At 44.6% G+C, this 16,241-nt stretch overlaps 1 protein-coding gene across 1 annotated transcript; it reads left to right on the top strand.

Moving 5' to 3' along the window:
• The first annotated feature begins 11,983 nt into the window (after window positions 1-11,983).
• On the top strand, window positions 11,984-15,207 carry LOC142777041 (uncharacterized). Its single transcript, XM_075881345.1, has 3 exons — window positions 11,984-12,059; window positions 13,551-13,661; window positions 14,870-15,207. The coding sequence occupies exons 1-3, from the start codon at window positions 11,984-11,986 to the stop codon at window positions 15,205-15,207; spliced, it is 525 nt and encodes a 174-aa protein (XP_075737460.1).
• The last annotated feature ends 1,034 nt before the right edge of the window (window positions 15,208-16,241 follow it).

Genomic DNA, 16,241 nt, shown 5'->3' with positions numbered 1-16,241 from the left:
CGCTTTCCTCTTCTTCACTAGCAAATGAAAGCTGCCTTTCCTTAACTGCACTATAAACTCAATTTTCTGCCTATCGGTGTATCGCGATTTCGTGCATTCAAACGTTGACCATTACAGTTGTCTTACGCTAGAATTCTTGTTTTCTGCTTACTATATTCATTTTGTTGGGTTGGGTTCCACACAAAAGGGAGTGAGCCTCTAGATTGACCACCGTCTTGGATCAATGGTCACTGTGCTCGGCTGGTGGCCTGAAGGTGGCGGGTTTGATCCCGGCCACAGCGGTCACATTTTGAGTGGACGCGTAATTAATGGTTGATGCCCGTTTACTGTATACGGCGTCAGTGTGCGTTATAGAACACCAGATGGTCGAAATTTTCAAAGCCCTCTTCTTAAAGGCGTAAAACCTTATATAATAATATCTTTCTTGTTTACATCAATGACCTGCCCATTAATGTTACATCATCATTTAAATTATTTCCTGATGACTGCGTTATTTATATAAATGCCTTCACTAATACTCATGCTCATTTTGTGCAACAATATTTTAATAAATTTTCTTCCTAGTGCACTAGATAGAACATGCGACTTAGCACTAATAAATGCAAGGCATTGCGAGTTTCTCGCACCTCTACTTCTATTGATGTTCACGAATATCTTATTAACGATAGTGTCTTAGAAAGTGTTTCTTGCTACAAGTAATTCGTGTAAAATTTACCTCTAATATATCTCATGGCACACTCAGGTCACCTATGTAACTAACAATGCTAAACGCGCTCTTGGCTACCTACGAAAACACTTTTCAAGGGTTACTTCAGCTCTTAAACTCATTCTATATAAAACCCTTGTTCGTCCTAAGCTCGAGTATGCAAGTGCTGTATGAAATCCTGGCACTAACACACTAGTTGAAACCTCAGAATCCGTCCAAAATCAGTGTGCACATTTCATCCTCTCAGAATATGCACGCACATCTAGTGTATCATATATGAGAAATGTTTTGGGCCTTTCTTTTCTTCGTTCGCACAGGAAAGTGCCCCATCTTGTTCTCCTTTATCAAATTTACTTCAATCCACATCTAAAACAAGATCTTTCCAAACCACGCATGTGATATAGATGCGACCATACCCACAAAGTGCACATTCTTTTTTAACTTACCAAGTTCTTTCACGAATATTTTATTCCCACTACCTCGAACGAATGAAACTACCTACCCTCCATCAATTGCCCAATTGACCAATGTCACTGCTTTTAAGGCTGCTGTTGAATGCGATGTTTACTCATAGCAGCATTTGTTTTTCGTTCACTATTATTTTTCTTATTATGTATACTCTTACACACTCCCTTCTGCAACGCCTTCAAGCCCTGAAGGTAGTGAAATAACTGTAAAATAAAATATTACGCATTCACATTCAGATTTGCGTGAGAATCGGGGAACGTGCGCGAGCACTCACATCATCTATCACTTAGTTTTCAATGCAGTATTTTTTTTTCAATCCATGTTAGCAGCCCCAACCCTGGTCTAGGTTGGCGTATGTCGTGACATACAAAATGTCCATGTGTACCTATAAAAACCATAGTGTTCTACAATTTAAAATCATGCCAAGGAGCCTCTAATTTACGTGAAATAATCCGCGTTGTACGATTTTTCGCGCTCTCTATTTTTTACACATTAACCGCGTCATTTATCTTGTCTTTTTCTTTTCTTTTATGCATGGCTACCCAGTACTATTAATGGTTGGTATGGTTGGTATGTGGGGTTTAACGTCCCAAAACCACTATATGATTATGAGAGACGCCGTAGTGGAGGGCTCCGGAAATTTAGACCACCTGGGGTTCTTTAACGTGCACCCAAATCTGAGCACACCCCAGTACTATTAATGTATCTGTACTTATAACCATAGTGGTCGTTTGTTGCATGCGAAGCACATGGTGAGTACGTTGTGTTAGCTTTTAACTATCGCAGAGACAGCAGCGCATGACGTATCGAAGCGTAAATCATATTCTTTGACGTTATAGCATACTTGTTATAGGCACCAATCGTGAGGCCAGGGCAATAAAGAGCGAAAAACGGCGCTTGTGGTAGTTACACCCTTTATGTATGTGTGTCATATGCTGCTCCTCGCTGTCGATGATGGTGCAGTGACACTGCACGGCGCCGTGTGCTGAAACAGGTGCGACGTGTTTTAAACGAAGTGTGATGGACGTTTTAATCACGCCGTCAGCGCCGACCGAGCCGTCTCCCATGAGATTAACGGGAGCGCCATTTATGGCTGGCAACCAAATAAGGCCCGGTACGGTCGGCTCTCCAAGCAACTGAGACAGGCAGTGTGAAAGGAGAAGAGTTTAATGAATGCAAGCCTGTATATGCGTCGAGCATGATTGTACGGTGACAGCGTTTGGTCCGCTTGTTTCTCAGCACTTCAATACGCTGACGCCTTTACAGCGATCATGTATAAAGAATATTGTCACAGGTGAATGGGTATCAGCCATCAACTGTACCGTGAAATCGCTTGGAAGTGAAGAAAGAAGAGAACATTGCTTCCTGGTCTGGGTGCGCGCAGGACGTCGATTCGTGGCTGTCTCTGTTATTTCGTTCTTGGCACTGGCGGAGGTGCGGGGTAAATGCGCCTCGGCTCCAGATTTTCAGCCGGCACACCGAGCTACTTTGAGACAGCTAAAGCTCCCACGGCAAGAAGCAGTCGCCGCCTGCGAGGACTATTTCCAGAATATGGTCCTTTCTCTCAAGATGAGATGGCAACCCTAACTACCAACCAGGCGAGTCAAATCAACGAAGCCTATTTTTTTCTCCCGCATGTTTTTCATGCACCGCAAACACGACGCTCATTTCATGGAGACATTTATGAAGATGTTTATGACTGGCTTGACCACTTCGATTTAGTTGCCAGCATCAACGAATGAGATTAAGCTCGCAAGCTGTGGAGAGTTTACTTTGCGTTGGAAGACTCTGCCAAAACGTGATATGAGAATCACGATGGTTCCTTTGCAACGTGGCAAGAGATCAGCCGACAGTTTTGCGAGGCGAACCGCAGTGCCGAAAGGAAGGAGAGAGTGGAGCAGGTCATCTCGTCTCGGAACCAACGACCTAACAAGCAAGAGAGTGTCGATGTTTGTCGAGGACATGCTTCGACTCTTCAACCGTGCCGACACTGCAATGTCCGAGGAAAAGATGGCGCGGCAATTAATGCGTGGAGTAAAAGAGCAACTCTTCGCAGGACTCGCGCGAAATCTGCCGACAACCGTGGCTTAGTTCATAAATGAGGCAACCACAATGAAGCGTACTCTCCAGCAACGGTCGTCACAGTGTGAACGCCACGACGTCACCCCGGCTGCATGCTCTATCGGGGCTGAGAGCGAGAGGCATGCCCTCGCAGAGTTGATAAGAAGCGTCGTGCGGGACGAGCTGCGCCAACTCCAAGGAGGGAGACCCCAATCACCCGTGAATGCTCTCGCAGACACAATCCAAAGTTATATCAGACAGGTGGTCACCCCCCTCACACCAACAAGGCCTGAGGCACCTGTGCTGACTTATGCGGCGGCCCTGCGATCTCCTGCACCACATGTTCCTGATCCCACTATGCGGACAATCGATCAGGCTAGCCAACGATTTTAGGGCACCTCGTCGACTCCGCCACCCGCCTCAAGGTTTCTGAGTGCACCCACTTATCATCCGTCTGGATCACGACAGAACGCCACAAAGGCCAGCGTGTGGTGTACGTTGGATAACCGTCCACTCTGCTACCACTGTGGCGAAGCGGGTCACGTACACCGCAATTTCCAGTACCGCCAACTTGGTCTCCATGGCTTCCACCCTGATGCTCGGTGCCCACGTTACGGTGAGCGTCCCTGCGACATCGAAGCGTACCTTACGGGCCAGCAAGCTCCTCGCCTTGGTCAACGCCACCAATCAGGATCACCATCACATTGCCGCCCCACGTTACCTAGCTTTCCCTCGTCATCGTATGTTCTTTTCAGAGGCCAGTCACCGAGGTTCCACAGGGTAAACTAGAAACCGGGGCTCCTGGGGCTGAAGCCGCGTCCCAACGAACTGTCAAAGAGCCTCCCTCGTCGCAAAGACCCAACAAAGCCATATCTGATTTTTCAGTCGATTCCGAAAGTCATAAGACTGTTTCCACCGATATCACCATACATGCCGATAATCACTTCATCACTGGCCTCATCGACACCGGCACCGATTATTTGGTTATGAGCAGCACCCTCGCAACCAAACACTGAGGAAAGTAACTAACCCTTGGCAAAGACCCCCGTTGTTCACAACAGGGGGCCACCTCGTCACGCCGACTGGAGTGTGCACAGCCCGTGTTCGAGTGCGTGCTTCAACGTTCACAGGATCTTTCCTCGTATTACCTGTGTGCTCCCGTTCCCTCCTTCTGGGAGTGGACTTTCTTCGCGAATACGCAGCAATTATTGACCTACGAGACTTGCAGGTGTTGTTCAAGGACCCCTTTCATCCTGAACTTGAGAACACTCACTTATCGAAGGCTGCCCTACGTGTATCCTCCGAATCTGTTACTCTGCCTCCCCGCAGGAGCCCCTTTATCAGCGTTGAATGTGACCAAGACGTCCCGATGCTGTAATTGTGGAAGAAAATTTGTCCTTACTTCTTCACAACAAATCTACCTGTCCCGAGGTATTGTTCAGCCCAGGAGGAAGCAGGCTTGCCTATTAGTCATGAATTTCAGCGAGGAGTATTGCCATCTTACCAAACACACTGCGATCGCATACCTTGAGAATATTGCTGACGTCCCTGGTCCCTCAACATTATCTGCCCTTTCGTCGTACGATCGTTCCGCCATGACATTCACAAGCACTCTCGACGTAAACCAGGGTCCACTGTCCGCACAACGAGAACGTCTTTTGAAGCTACTCAACTCATTTCGGGACTGCTTCGCTACGACTTCGAAAGTGAACCAAACACCGCCTGCCAAGCATTGTATCATCACCAAGCCTACCGAGAGAGCCATTTGACAACACGCCTACTGAGTCTTGCAAAAAGAACAAGACGCTATACGCCAACAGGTCCAGCAGATGCTCAAAGACGATGTCATCTAGCTATCGACCAGTCCATGGGTGTCCCCTGTTGTGTTAGTAAAATAAAAAGATGGTAGCCTGCGATTTTGCGCCGACTACTGAAAGTTGAATAAGATTACGAAGAAAGACGTGTATTCTTTACCACAAATAGATGACTCGCTGAACCGCATTCGCAACGCTCGTTACTTTTCTTTCATGGATCTAAGCAGCGGCTATTGGCAAATTTTTGTTGATGAGCGCGACCGCAAAAACACCGCCTTCATTACTCCTGATGGACTCGGCGAGTTCAAGGTCCTTTCCGTCGGCTTATTCTCGGCGCCAGCTACTTTTCGAAGAATCATGGACACGGTTCTTTCTGGGCTAAAATGGCAATCGTGTCTTGTCTATCTTGACGATGTGGTCGTCTTCTCGGAAACGTTTGAACAGCACGCCCAGCGCTTACAGACAGTTTTTGAGGCGATTCAAACAGCTGGACTTACTCTCCATCCTGAGAAATGCCGCTTTGCTTTCGAGGAATTGAAATTTCTTGGTCGCGTTTTCAGCCACGCCAGTATACACCCAGGCCCAGAGAAAACAAAAGCTGTTGCCGCATTTCCTGTCCCAACGAACAAGCGTGATCTGTGCCGATATCCGGGACTGTGAGCATAGTAGAGACGCTTTGTCAAAGGCTTTTCTAAAATCGCTGTACCTCTAAATGAACTTACAAAAGACGGCGTACCATTTATTTGGGGTCAGGATCAGCGTCACGCCTTTGAAACGCTACGAAACCATCTCCAAGTCCCACCAGCACTCGGTAACTTTGACGTAACGCTGTACAGAGCTACACACGGATGCCAGCAACGTCGGACTTGGTGCTGTATTGGTTCAATGGCAAAATGGCATAGAGCGCGTGATTGCCTTTACAAGTGAAACAATATCATCCGCAGAAAAAAGCTACTCTGCAACAGAAAAAGAATGCTTAGCCGTTGTTTGGGCTATAACAAAGTTTCAGCCTTATTTGTACGGTCGCCCATTCAGGGTAGTTAGCGTCCACCATTCCTTGTGCTACCTTACCAACCTCAAAGATCCTTCCGGTTGTCTAGCACAGTGCAGCCTTCGGCTGCAAGAGTTTGACGTTACTGTCATTCATAAGTCAGGACGCAAACACACCGATGCTGACTGTCTCTCACGTGCGCCAATCGTAAGTATGAACGCGAACGTTGAAGAAGACGATACATTCCTTTCTTCTGTATCAGCAATAGACTTTGCTCAACAACAACGCGACGACGTGGAGCTAAGCCCACTGACTGACTGCCTCGAAAGCCGAAAAAGCCCTCTTCCTCGAAACTTCGCACGCTCGCTGGCCTCACTTTGCATAAGGGATGGAGTGCTCTACAAGAAGAATTTCGACCATACCCAGGCTACTCACCTACTGGTTACGCCGACCACGCTTTGTGACGATATTTTACATGCTTGTCACGACGAACCATCATCCGGACACCTTGGCTACACGCGCACTTTGAAAAGAATTCGCCACTGCTACTACTGGTCACGCCTCGCGAAGACAGTCAAACAGTGCTTCCGCACATGCTGCGACTGCTAACGCCGTAACACTTCACCTGTCCGACCGGCAGGACTACTACAGCCAATAGCCACACCAACAACACCATTCCGTCAAATTGGAATTCACTTGTTCGGATCGTTTTCCACGTCTTCGTCTGCAAATTGGAAAATTGTGGTTGCTACCGGTTATTTAACACTCTACAGTGAAACAAAGGCTCTGCCCAAAGCTACTGCAACCGAAATCGCCCAGTTTTTTGTCACCAGTGTCGTCCTTCGTTACGGAGTGCCAGCTGTGATAATTGCTGATCGTGGGACTGCTTTCACCACAGAGATGCTTCAAGAAGTGCTGAAACTAAGTGGTACAGAACATCGAAAAACCATGGGTTATTACCCCCAAACAAACGGACTCACTGAAGGGTTGAACAAGACCATTGCAGACATGCTGTCAATCTATGTAGTCATTGATCACAAGAACTGGGACAATATACTCCTTTACGTAGCTTTTGCCTACAATATAGCAGTCCAAGAGAGTACAGGTTTCACCCCATTTCGCTCAGTTCATGGTCGAGAGGTCACTACAATGCTCGATGCAATGCTCCTTCCCAGCAACCTGAGCATGTTCAACGCGGACGCTGCCTTGTTCGCTCAACGTGCCGAGGAGGCCCGTCAACTAGACCGATGCTGTATTTAGGCTCGCCAAACTGGGGACGCACGCCGCTACTACCTTACACACCGAGAGATTACCGTCCAACCAGGCGATGTAGTTTGGGTGTGGACCCCCATCCGACGGTGTGGTCACTTTGAAAAGTTGCTGTGGCGCTACTTCAGCCCGTGCAAAGTTCTACACTGACTCAGCGACGTTACATACGAATTTCTCCCTGAGGGCACCTAAGGACGTTCCCGTCGGTTTCAACAAAGTGATGTGGTACATCTGTTAACGCTGAAGCCATATTTTTTGCGTCGTCAATCGAACGTTGACTGATTTATTATGCAATGACTACTCAATTTTTGTCACTTTTGTTACTTTTTGATGCGTCTTGTGTCCTAATTTCTTTTATTATTGAGTACTTATGAGCCACCAGCCCATTTTTTCTCGCCTTACGACGCAGTTGTTGGATTCCATAGTAGCGTCTTTTCTTTCTCAGTTTTTTTTTCAACGTTCATCACCAGCATCGAGACGATGCTTTTCGAGGAGAGGGAATAATGTCCCAGGTAAATGGGTATGAGCCATCACGTGTAGCGTGAAATCGCTTTAAAGTGGAGAAATAAGTGAACACTGATTCCTGGTCTGGGTGGGGCAAGACGTCGATTCGTGGCTGTCTCTGTTATTTTGTTTGTGGCAATATAGAATCTGAACGGACCTTTGTTAGTTCTGAGTAAATCATCTGATGTGTTACCTCTTACCCTCAATAAACGTTACTTCCAAGGTTTGTTGTCTCGCATGCCTCCTCCAACTCCCAACCTCCCAAACTACCTCTGAGAGACTTAAAAAACATCTTAAGAAATGATTCTCAGCTCTCCTATTACCTCTAAATGCTCTGATGGATGCTTTAAAGGAATGACCTTAGCCGAATCGTGGTGAGTGGTGTCACTGAGTGGGCAGGCTATTTGGCAAAGTGACTTCATCTTAGTTCAGAGATGCTCCTCTACAAAGGCTGCATTTCACAAATCTCAGTGTGCTCCACTTAATATTTGCTCTTATTCCTTTTTTTGAATGTTTGGTGTATGAAAAAAAAAACTAGAATACCGCCTAAAGCAGCCTTTGGTATAGGAAACATCTGAGACTACGGAGAGGAATAGGTTGTTTAGAAAGAGTCCACGGTATTTATCTGGAGGGCATGTACGAAGCTGATACACAGTGAGCGTCTACACGCAGACGAAACTGGCTGGACCCGGTGCATAATTAAATAACTGTTCACACATTTGACTCGACAGCGCGAATAATGCACCACAGAAAAGAGATACAGAGAGGAAATGGTTATTTTCAAGAAGCGTATGTGTGCTCCGGCTGAGGCTGCTTCTCAAGGCGAATGGCCACTAATCATTACAATCTCCCGAGCCCGTTTGATTGAGCTACGTTGCCTGTTAGGGTTGAGGTATAATAGGGAGTTTTAGCTTGTACGTATACTTCTTTACGTTACCGTGTTACCGGATACCGGATAGAATCTGCGCATGAGCTAGTCTTTACTGAACGTGAACCTTTACGTAACGTAAACTACTCGCCGGATAGGCTTTACGTTCACGGTCCGGAGCAAGCCACCGAGTCAAGACAAGCCGAAGCAGAAGCGCCAACGGTGAACACGTTGTCTTGTAGCTCTGTCATCAGCGGAATCGATGTCTGGGCGCAAGCGATTCACTGTTAGCGATGACATCGCTCTGGTAAAGGAGGTATTGTATGTAAATCCTTTCCTTGACCCTGCGAGGTGGCTGAAGATAGCCGATCGGCTCTCCGATGTGCTCGGCAGGTACTTCAACACTCGCAGTGTCAGGGAAGGGCTTAACTTAATCCTCCTGCGTTTTCTGCGAGACCAGAAGAAGAAAATTAAGAGGTAAGTGCGTCTCGTATTGAACTTTGTTATGTACTGTTCTTTCCCATTGACAAAAATTGTGATTACTAGCTCCGCAATAGCTCCGGTACAGAAGAGGAGCAGTCCAAGCTGAAGGACCTGCTGCAGCAAGCGGCTGACATAGCGCGCGAGTGCGGCTACACGCCACCGCCGTCAACCACATGACAGCTCGCTGAACGCGACGGCATTAAAAAAAGAGCCTCAGGAAACTCGGTCGCCCGCCCGCCAGCGAAACGTCGCGTCGACAACAGGGAAGAAGATGCCCTGGCGGCCTACGCGGAGTTCACAGCGGGGTACGGTGTTGAGCCTGGTAAGGAATGTGCTGATTTCGCAATTCTTACTCGTACTTAACTGATAGTGAGCCGTACACTTGGCCTGCATTGAATTTACAGGTGGTGTCATTTGATCAATTGCATGATACTACAGTGCTTCACCGGTTGAGTAAGTTAAGAAGAGAGTATAACAAACTGGACAAATATTTGTAAACGTTTGCTTTCTGCACGATCATAGCAGGCACAACCTCTGGAAGTTTTCTGTGTGAAATCTGAAGGCAGCAGCCATGCTTGCAGCACACTTTGCGGCCTGTTGTATGACTTAGTTAGGTGCTACCTGTGTGGCACTGTGGTATATTTTACCAGATAGGTGGAGACAGAGATATAGCAATGTTTAATAAGATTCCCGGAAATGTTTGCTTGGTTGCCTAACTTGCTACTTCTGGTGTCAGGTGATTACCGTGATGCAAAAAAGGATCACATGTGCAAAAAGACATGTCTACTCACAAACACACACATGCTCAGAAAAGAGTCGTGCAGAGAACCTTGAACATGAGTTATATCAAGTGGCAAAATTGACAATGCTATAGACATGACATGCAGTCTGCTTGCACAACATGGGCAAATTGGAATATCTTCATGCAAGCCTTCATACGGCAGTAGATATGAAATTCTTATGAATATGCAATTGTTTTCTATGTTACATAATCATTTCACCAGTTACATAACATTTTACTACGTCAGAGCTTGAACTATTCTGCCAAAGGTTGAGGAATAGCTGTCTCACCAAAGAAGGCTGTGATATGCCATTTAGTGTCTAGCAAAGATTAGAACAACTTGTGGGATTCAATGTCCGACAGATTGTTGGGCTGAGGTACTGGCTAGCTTTAAGGATCGAGCAACATGTGAATGTGACAAATTTTTTTTCAATGAATTAGGTGACACTTTTGCCTTCAACAGCTTTGCACAAGGCTGAAATAGACTATTTGAAGTGTACCTGAAATAATTGTCTAGCTGGAGTTTGTAGATGATTTTTTAACATGGTTCTCCATTTTTCTATAATTATTCTTATTTATGTGTAACCTACTCATTATCTATAAGTACTTGTATTCCCTCTCTTTTGTTTCTTGTTCCTTGGTTTAGAGCCCTTATGTTATAACAAATCAAATTTCTGCTGGCTATATTAAGTAGAGCTTAATAAAAATTTATGTTTTCTTCCTGACCAGCAGATGGTGCAAGCACGTCACAGGCGCAGACACTTCTTAATTCACTGTATGAGCCGGAGAACATAGAGATTCACATGGATCTGCCTGACTGTGGTGAGTGAAATTACACTGAGAAACACTAAAAGTTTTTCATTACACACGTGCTGAATACACTGTTGCATAAACAAGTGGATGCTGTAGCACGCATAATTGGGATAGTTGGTGTTAATTCATTTTAAGACTGGAAAATGCACGTACACGAACACACGGAAGAAATGGCAACACCATGGACCCCTTAAAATAGTCCTAAATAGTCATTTCCAGTCAGGTGAGCCTCTCAGCATGGCCCGATATTGCTTTCCATTATTTTTCTCTTGTCTCCTACCTGTCATTTTTAGCCTTGCAGTGGGTTTTTGAAGCTACTAAGGCGGCAATAGGGGCTGGTTGATAGCTTGTGCATCACCCTGTGTTGTTTGTCATTTTCTTGGTCCATGTTATACCTGGGAGATCATAGAAAATAAGGTTTTTTAAGTAATTGCACTAACACTATTGAGCCCTAACCTCTAGCATGTAAATAAGGCACTAGGAAAAGCCTGTATTTCTCATAAAAAGAGCTGCTGCATGAGAGGAGTTATTGCCGATGTGTATTGAAAAGGAAAGCTGGGTTCAAGCTCAAAGCACACAGCACAGCTATTATGTTGGTTCACTTGTGATGTACAGAACTCGAATACAACCCGACGGCCTCATGCCCAGCACCTGACCGCATCGCAACTGCTGCACCCAGTCGGGCTCAAACCCCAACGTCTAGTCCTTCAGATGTTGCTGCTGCAGGTTTGTAATCCCTAGTTTTGTTGGTGCATGCCTACAGACTCAAATGATTTTCGTCATTAGTGCTTTAAACATCAACAAAAGCGACTTTAAGTGCAGCTATTGAGTCTAGGAAATCATTCAAGATGGCCTGAAAAATTCTATTTTGTGCTAAGAAAGAAATACAGGGTCAGATTTTAGCTGTTGCTAACATTTGCACCAAGTCCTTAATTAAATTATTATGAGCTCAGCGAAGGACATTGTTTTGTTTTTCAGTACAATATTTTTGTCCTATGCAATAATAAATTAATAAGAGAATAAGTACCTAATAAGTGTAAGTAGTTTCAGTATGTTCGAAAACTAGTTGCATAGTTTCATCATGGATCCACTTCTTTTAGTTGCCCTTGCTGCTTTTCTATCTTTTCTTTGTCTCCCTGAGAATAAGTCTTCTTTATGTGCATTAGACTCAAGTAGCAGCCTTCTTCTGAACTTGTTTACTTGTGATCTCTTGGACTACCAGGCAATGCAACTGTGCATGGGAGCCCCCCTGATTCTCACACTGGTGAAGCCAGACGGGTGGCCAACACTCATGTGCCTCGGCAAGGTGTAAAAAAAAAGCTTGGTCATATCAGTGTATCTTGTATTTTGCCTAGTAGAAAACAAGAGTATCATTCAAAATGCAGGTACACGATTGTAAATGAAGATGCTTGCTATTGAAGGCAAGGGTAAAAAAAACACTTTAATTGTGTAGTAAATCTTTCTTTGAGAAAGCTTATTTCTCTGTCCCCTAAAATCTCCGAGTATATGGCTTTATCGCATCTTTAGTCTTGGCCAGGAAAGGAGACATGGGCAAACTGGTGCCTCATGTGTCCTTTTATGTTAGGCAAATTTATGACGTGGCATGTGCTTAGGTGTGCCATTGTCTGGGTGCTGTTGTGAGCTTCAATAAATCCACACTCTCAGGGACATGTGGCCACTCTCACTGTGAGAAATGTTTGAGCACGCGTAATCATCTTCCAGTCGGTTGCAATGATGTGAACTTGCAGTGAAGTCAAGGTGGCAATAAAAGGTGCTACTTTTTAGTGCAGTGAAGTGTTGCATATTACGATTGATATGAAGCATTTGCTGCACTAGGAGACTATGGAACTATTCCAGTAAATATTCCAGAACTAAATTGTTAATAAAAATGTCATAACCTTTGCTCCGCTGCCAGAATATATATAATGTGTGTAGCCAGAGAGCCTTTGCATTAACTTTAAAGAGCCATAGACATAGAGTAGGTCATCTTTGTTTTAAGATTAATTTTTAGGAATTTGTGCATGATTTTTTAGCACAAGTCCATGCAGCTTTATTAGTAATACCGAACAAGCTCGTTAATTTGACCTCAATGAATTATTAAGAAATTTGAATGACTCGGGAGTTCTTCCTGGCCCCGGCCAGTATTTGTATAGTTTATTGCCATCAAACCTGTTGATTTGGTTACATTTGGTTCCAACGTGGATAATATGAGTGATCCGCGAAGCCCACCAAGCACGAGGGGCCGCATCCCCACAGCGGATGTGGCCGCAAACGGCCTGAGAGAGAGAGTAGCGAGAGTTGTTGATTTATGACTTGTTTTAGTATATAGCAGAATTCCTTATAATGAAAACAATAGTTCAAAAATAGTACGAGGACCGCTTTAGGCAACAGCGTATTTCTGTGCAAGCCACTGGGACCGAGGCTACAAACTTGGTCAAAGCGAAGTGAGGTTAGGGAACGCGCTTGCCAGCAAGTGTACTTTGCGGCGAGTGACACTAAATTTGCTCGTGTGACAACGTGCAAATGACACTCGCAGCTAAGTGTACTCGTTCGAAGTGCACTTATATTGCCAGGAGTGATAGGGGTATAAGAGGCATTTCTTCGTTTTCTTGATACTATTGATAATTCAAGATTAAATAACTAAAACATTTTTGTGATCCTGTGTTGTTTGACTTAACGAGCTTTTACTGTATCAGAAATCGGACAGAATCAGCCAGTCAAAAAAAGGGGGGGGGGGGGGTTGAAATGTATTGCATAAAATCGCATGACTCAGTTACTGATTGCCCTTTCAGAATTGCCAGTTGATTCCCAGCAGCGCAGGGCTCAAAGTAGCCCCTGCTCACCGTTGACTGCTGAGACTCGCACTTCAACTCCAGTGCGCCCCCGAGCCACTCCAATCAGAGGTATGCAGGTAGGCAGCTGTAAGTGCACCAACACCATATTTCAAAGCTGGGTTTACTCTTTTATACAAATCTCCTGTGTACAGATACGTCTCTGAGCGAATATAAAGGTCCGGAAGTGCCGCTAAGACTTGAATGGTACATGCATGACGTCAGGCTACAGTATCAATTCTGGTGACTTCACACACCCAAATGAACACATGCGATGTCAGATACCAAAGCACGCGAAATTGCTGCTTACATGTTGCTTTTCCTGTCACTTCTCCTCGCTGTTCGATTGCAGTAGTTCATCATACCTTTCAATCGAGCAAAGTAAAACATGGCTTCTGTCATTGTGTGCATTCCAACATCGTCTAAATTGACCACAAGGCAAGGAAATAATTTTATTGTGATTTGTTATCATGACAGCAACATTTTTCCCTGTATAAACTTTCTGTAGCAAAACAGGCCACAATAGATACAAGTTCCATAGATTCGTTCACTATTGTGTGCTACAACAAGTGTGCAACAACTGGATGCCAGCCAGAACAATACTTGGTCCTTCTTTGACCCATATGTGTATAGAATAGATGATGGGACGTCCGTGTAATGTCACCATATCACCATATATAGCGCGAGCATGTCGCCAACTCATGTGGCTAAAGTGTGTCTTGACGTCAGTATACAGTATATGAAACAGAACCAGCTTTGTAAAAACGCGTTGCATTTGCTTTTTAAAGTGTAGTCAAGAGTATAAGTGAACTTTCTTGGTTTTGAGGGCTTGACCTTTCATTTGATGCATAGAAACAACTTATAAGATTTCTCCCAATACTTTTTTAAGTAATCGCAACAGTTTGTTGCAAGCAATTTTGTGTGTACAGAGGCACCTTGACTATTATTACAGTATTTACGTGCCTGTGTTTAATAATTTTAGTGTTTTCGAATACAGTAGACCCTCGTTAAATGGAATGTGAAGAGACAAGAAAATGTTTTCCATTTACAGTAGCTCCGAGATAAAAAAAGTGGAGAATCTAAGTACGAAAGCAACGTCTTGAATGAAGTTGTTTCATTTAAGCAACAATTCCCTTTAATTGATTTCAGTTTACTGAGAGTCTACTGTGTTAAAAAGAACCATGTGTGCTCAGTAGAATATCATGGTGCGTTGTAAACTGTTGAACTTGCTCATCCACTTGAACCTAAGACAGTTAACTGTTCTTTGTAAATTTGTGCAGGTCCACAGCGGTACGCTGAGGCAACATATGCCCTCATTGAGGCCCGCTGTGATCGGGACACTGCAATCGAGAACCGCCGCCTCCAACTTGAACAGGGCCGCCTCCAATTTGAACAGGACCGCCTCCGGTTCGAGATAAAGCGCCATGAGGAGAAAATGAAGCTGAAAGAAATGGAGCTTCAACAGAGGCAGGCGGAGCAGGAGGCAAAATTCAAGCTAAAGGAGCTTGAGCTCCAGCAAAGGCGGCAGGAGCTAGAGGCGCTAGCTGAGGAGCGCAAGCACAACAGGAGCTATCAAGAAGCGCAGCTTGAAATCATAAAGTCATTCATAAATAAGTAGATGTATCCGTTTAAACCTCCATGTAACTAAGTCCGACATAACCATGTACTTATTCGGGGCCATGACAAGGTCACCCTCCGTACTCCTATTCTCAGCTAAAAATTGTAGAGCGTCTATTGTGCCTGTAAATGTATAAAAAACAGACATTAAAAAATGATATCTAATTGCTAAGTCAGCTATAGAAGTCTCCGGCTATAAACTCCGCTCACTGCCAGCTACCGTTATGTTGCCATGGGCTGTGGGACGTCATGTCTTTCATGCAGGAGATCTGTCTTCTCCCGAACTTTAGCCAGTGCAAATTCTTCAATTTTTCAATTCCAAGGCATACAAAAGTTGAAGTAGCTCCATTGTACCCCAACTGACCATGAAACAGTTGTTGGGCGTAGTAGATACGCTCACAAAGCAAGTGTCTTATTAATGTCATGGTTCACATGTACTGTTGTGAGGCTACCGGGCCACATGCGTGTTTATAACAATCCTCATTATAAATTGAGTGTTCAGCCAAATGTGCTGAAATTTCACCAGCTCATTTGTCAACAGCAAAGGACCAACTTTTATAATACAGATTATGAAAATTGCTTGTCATGGCGCCTTGGAATGAACATTAAATAGATACAATGACTTGGTTTTAGGTTGACAAACTGCACCCTGCGAACTCTAGCCCCATGTTTCACAGTTGGAAATTAATTCTTTGTGGAGAAAATTAAGGGTGAAGTTTCATTTTTATTTAGCACCTGAATATCCATGCGCTTTATAAAAAAATTCGATAAAGGAAGGCAGTACACTAAACATCTGCTAGTGCCAGTGGTCAAAACATGTAGTTTTAGCGTTTGTAAAGTCATCTTCCGTGCAACAGAGACCAGCCACTACAGTTGAAGGGGAATACATTTTTCTAAATTTTGGAAAGAGTTGAAGTAGAAAAAAATGCAGTGTGGTAATCCAATACAGAAGTCATAAAATCACTTGAATAGCACTGCAGAGGGTATCGCCATAGAAGTACCAACTCTTATGCGAAGAACCTTCAATGCGATGAT

Source organism: Rhipicephalus microplus, chromosome X, assembly GCF_043290135.1.
Source record: "Rhipicephalus microplus isolate Deutch F79 chromosome X, USDA_Rmic, whole genome shotgun sequence".
NCBI lineage: Eukaryota > Metazoa > Arthropoda > Arachnida > Ixodida > Ixodidae > Rhipicephalus > Rhipicephalus microplus.
The sequence above is the reverse complement of the archived record's forward strand: the minus strand, read 5'-3'. Positions and strand labels throughout refer to the sequence as shown.

Bases quoted from the DNA above. Each gene is read 5' to 3' on its own strand.
- LOC142777041 (XM_075881345.1), top strand. From the start codon at position 11,984: ATGCAACTGTGCATGGGAGCCCCCCTGATTCTCACACTGGTGAAGCCA. The intron at 12,060-13,550 runs GCAAGGTGTAAA...TTGCCCTTTCAG, and splicing joins GCCAACACTCATGTGCCTCG to AATTGCCAGTTGATTCCCAG. The intron at 13,662-14,869 runs GTATGCAGGTAG...AAATTTGTGCAG, and splicing joins CCGAGCCACTCCAATCAGAG to GTCCACAGCGGTACGCTGAG.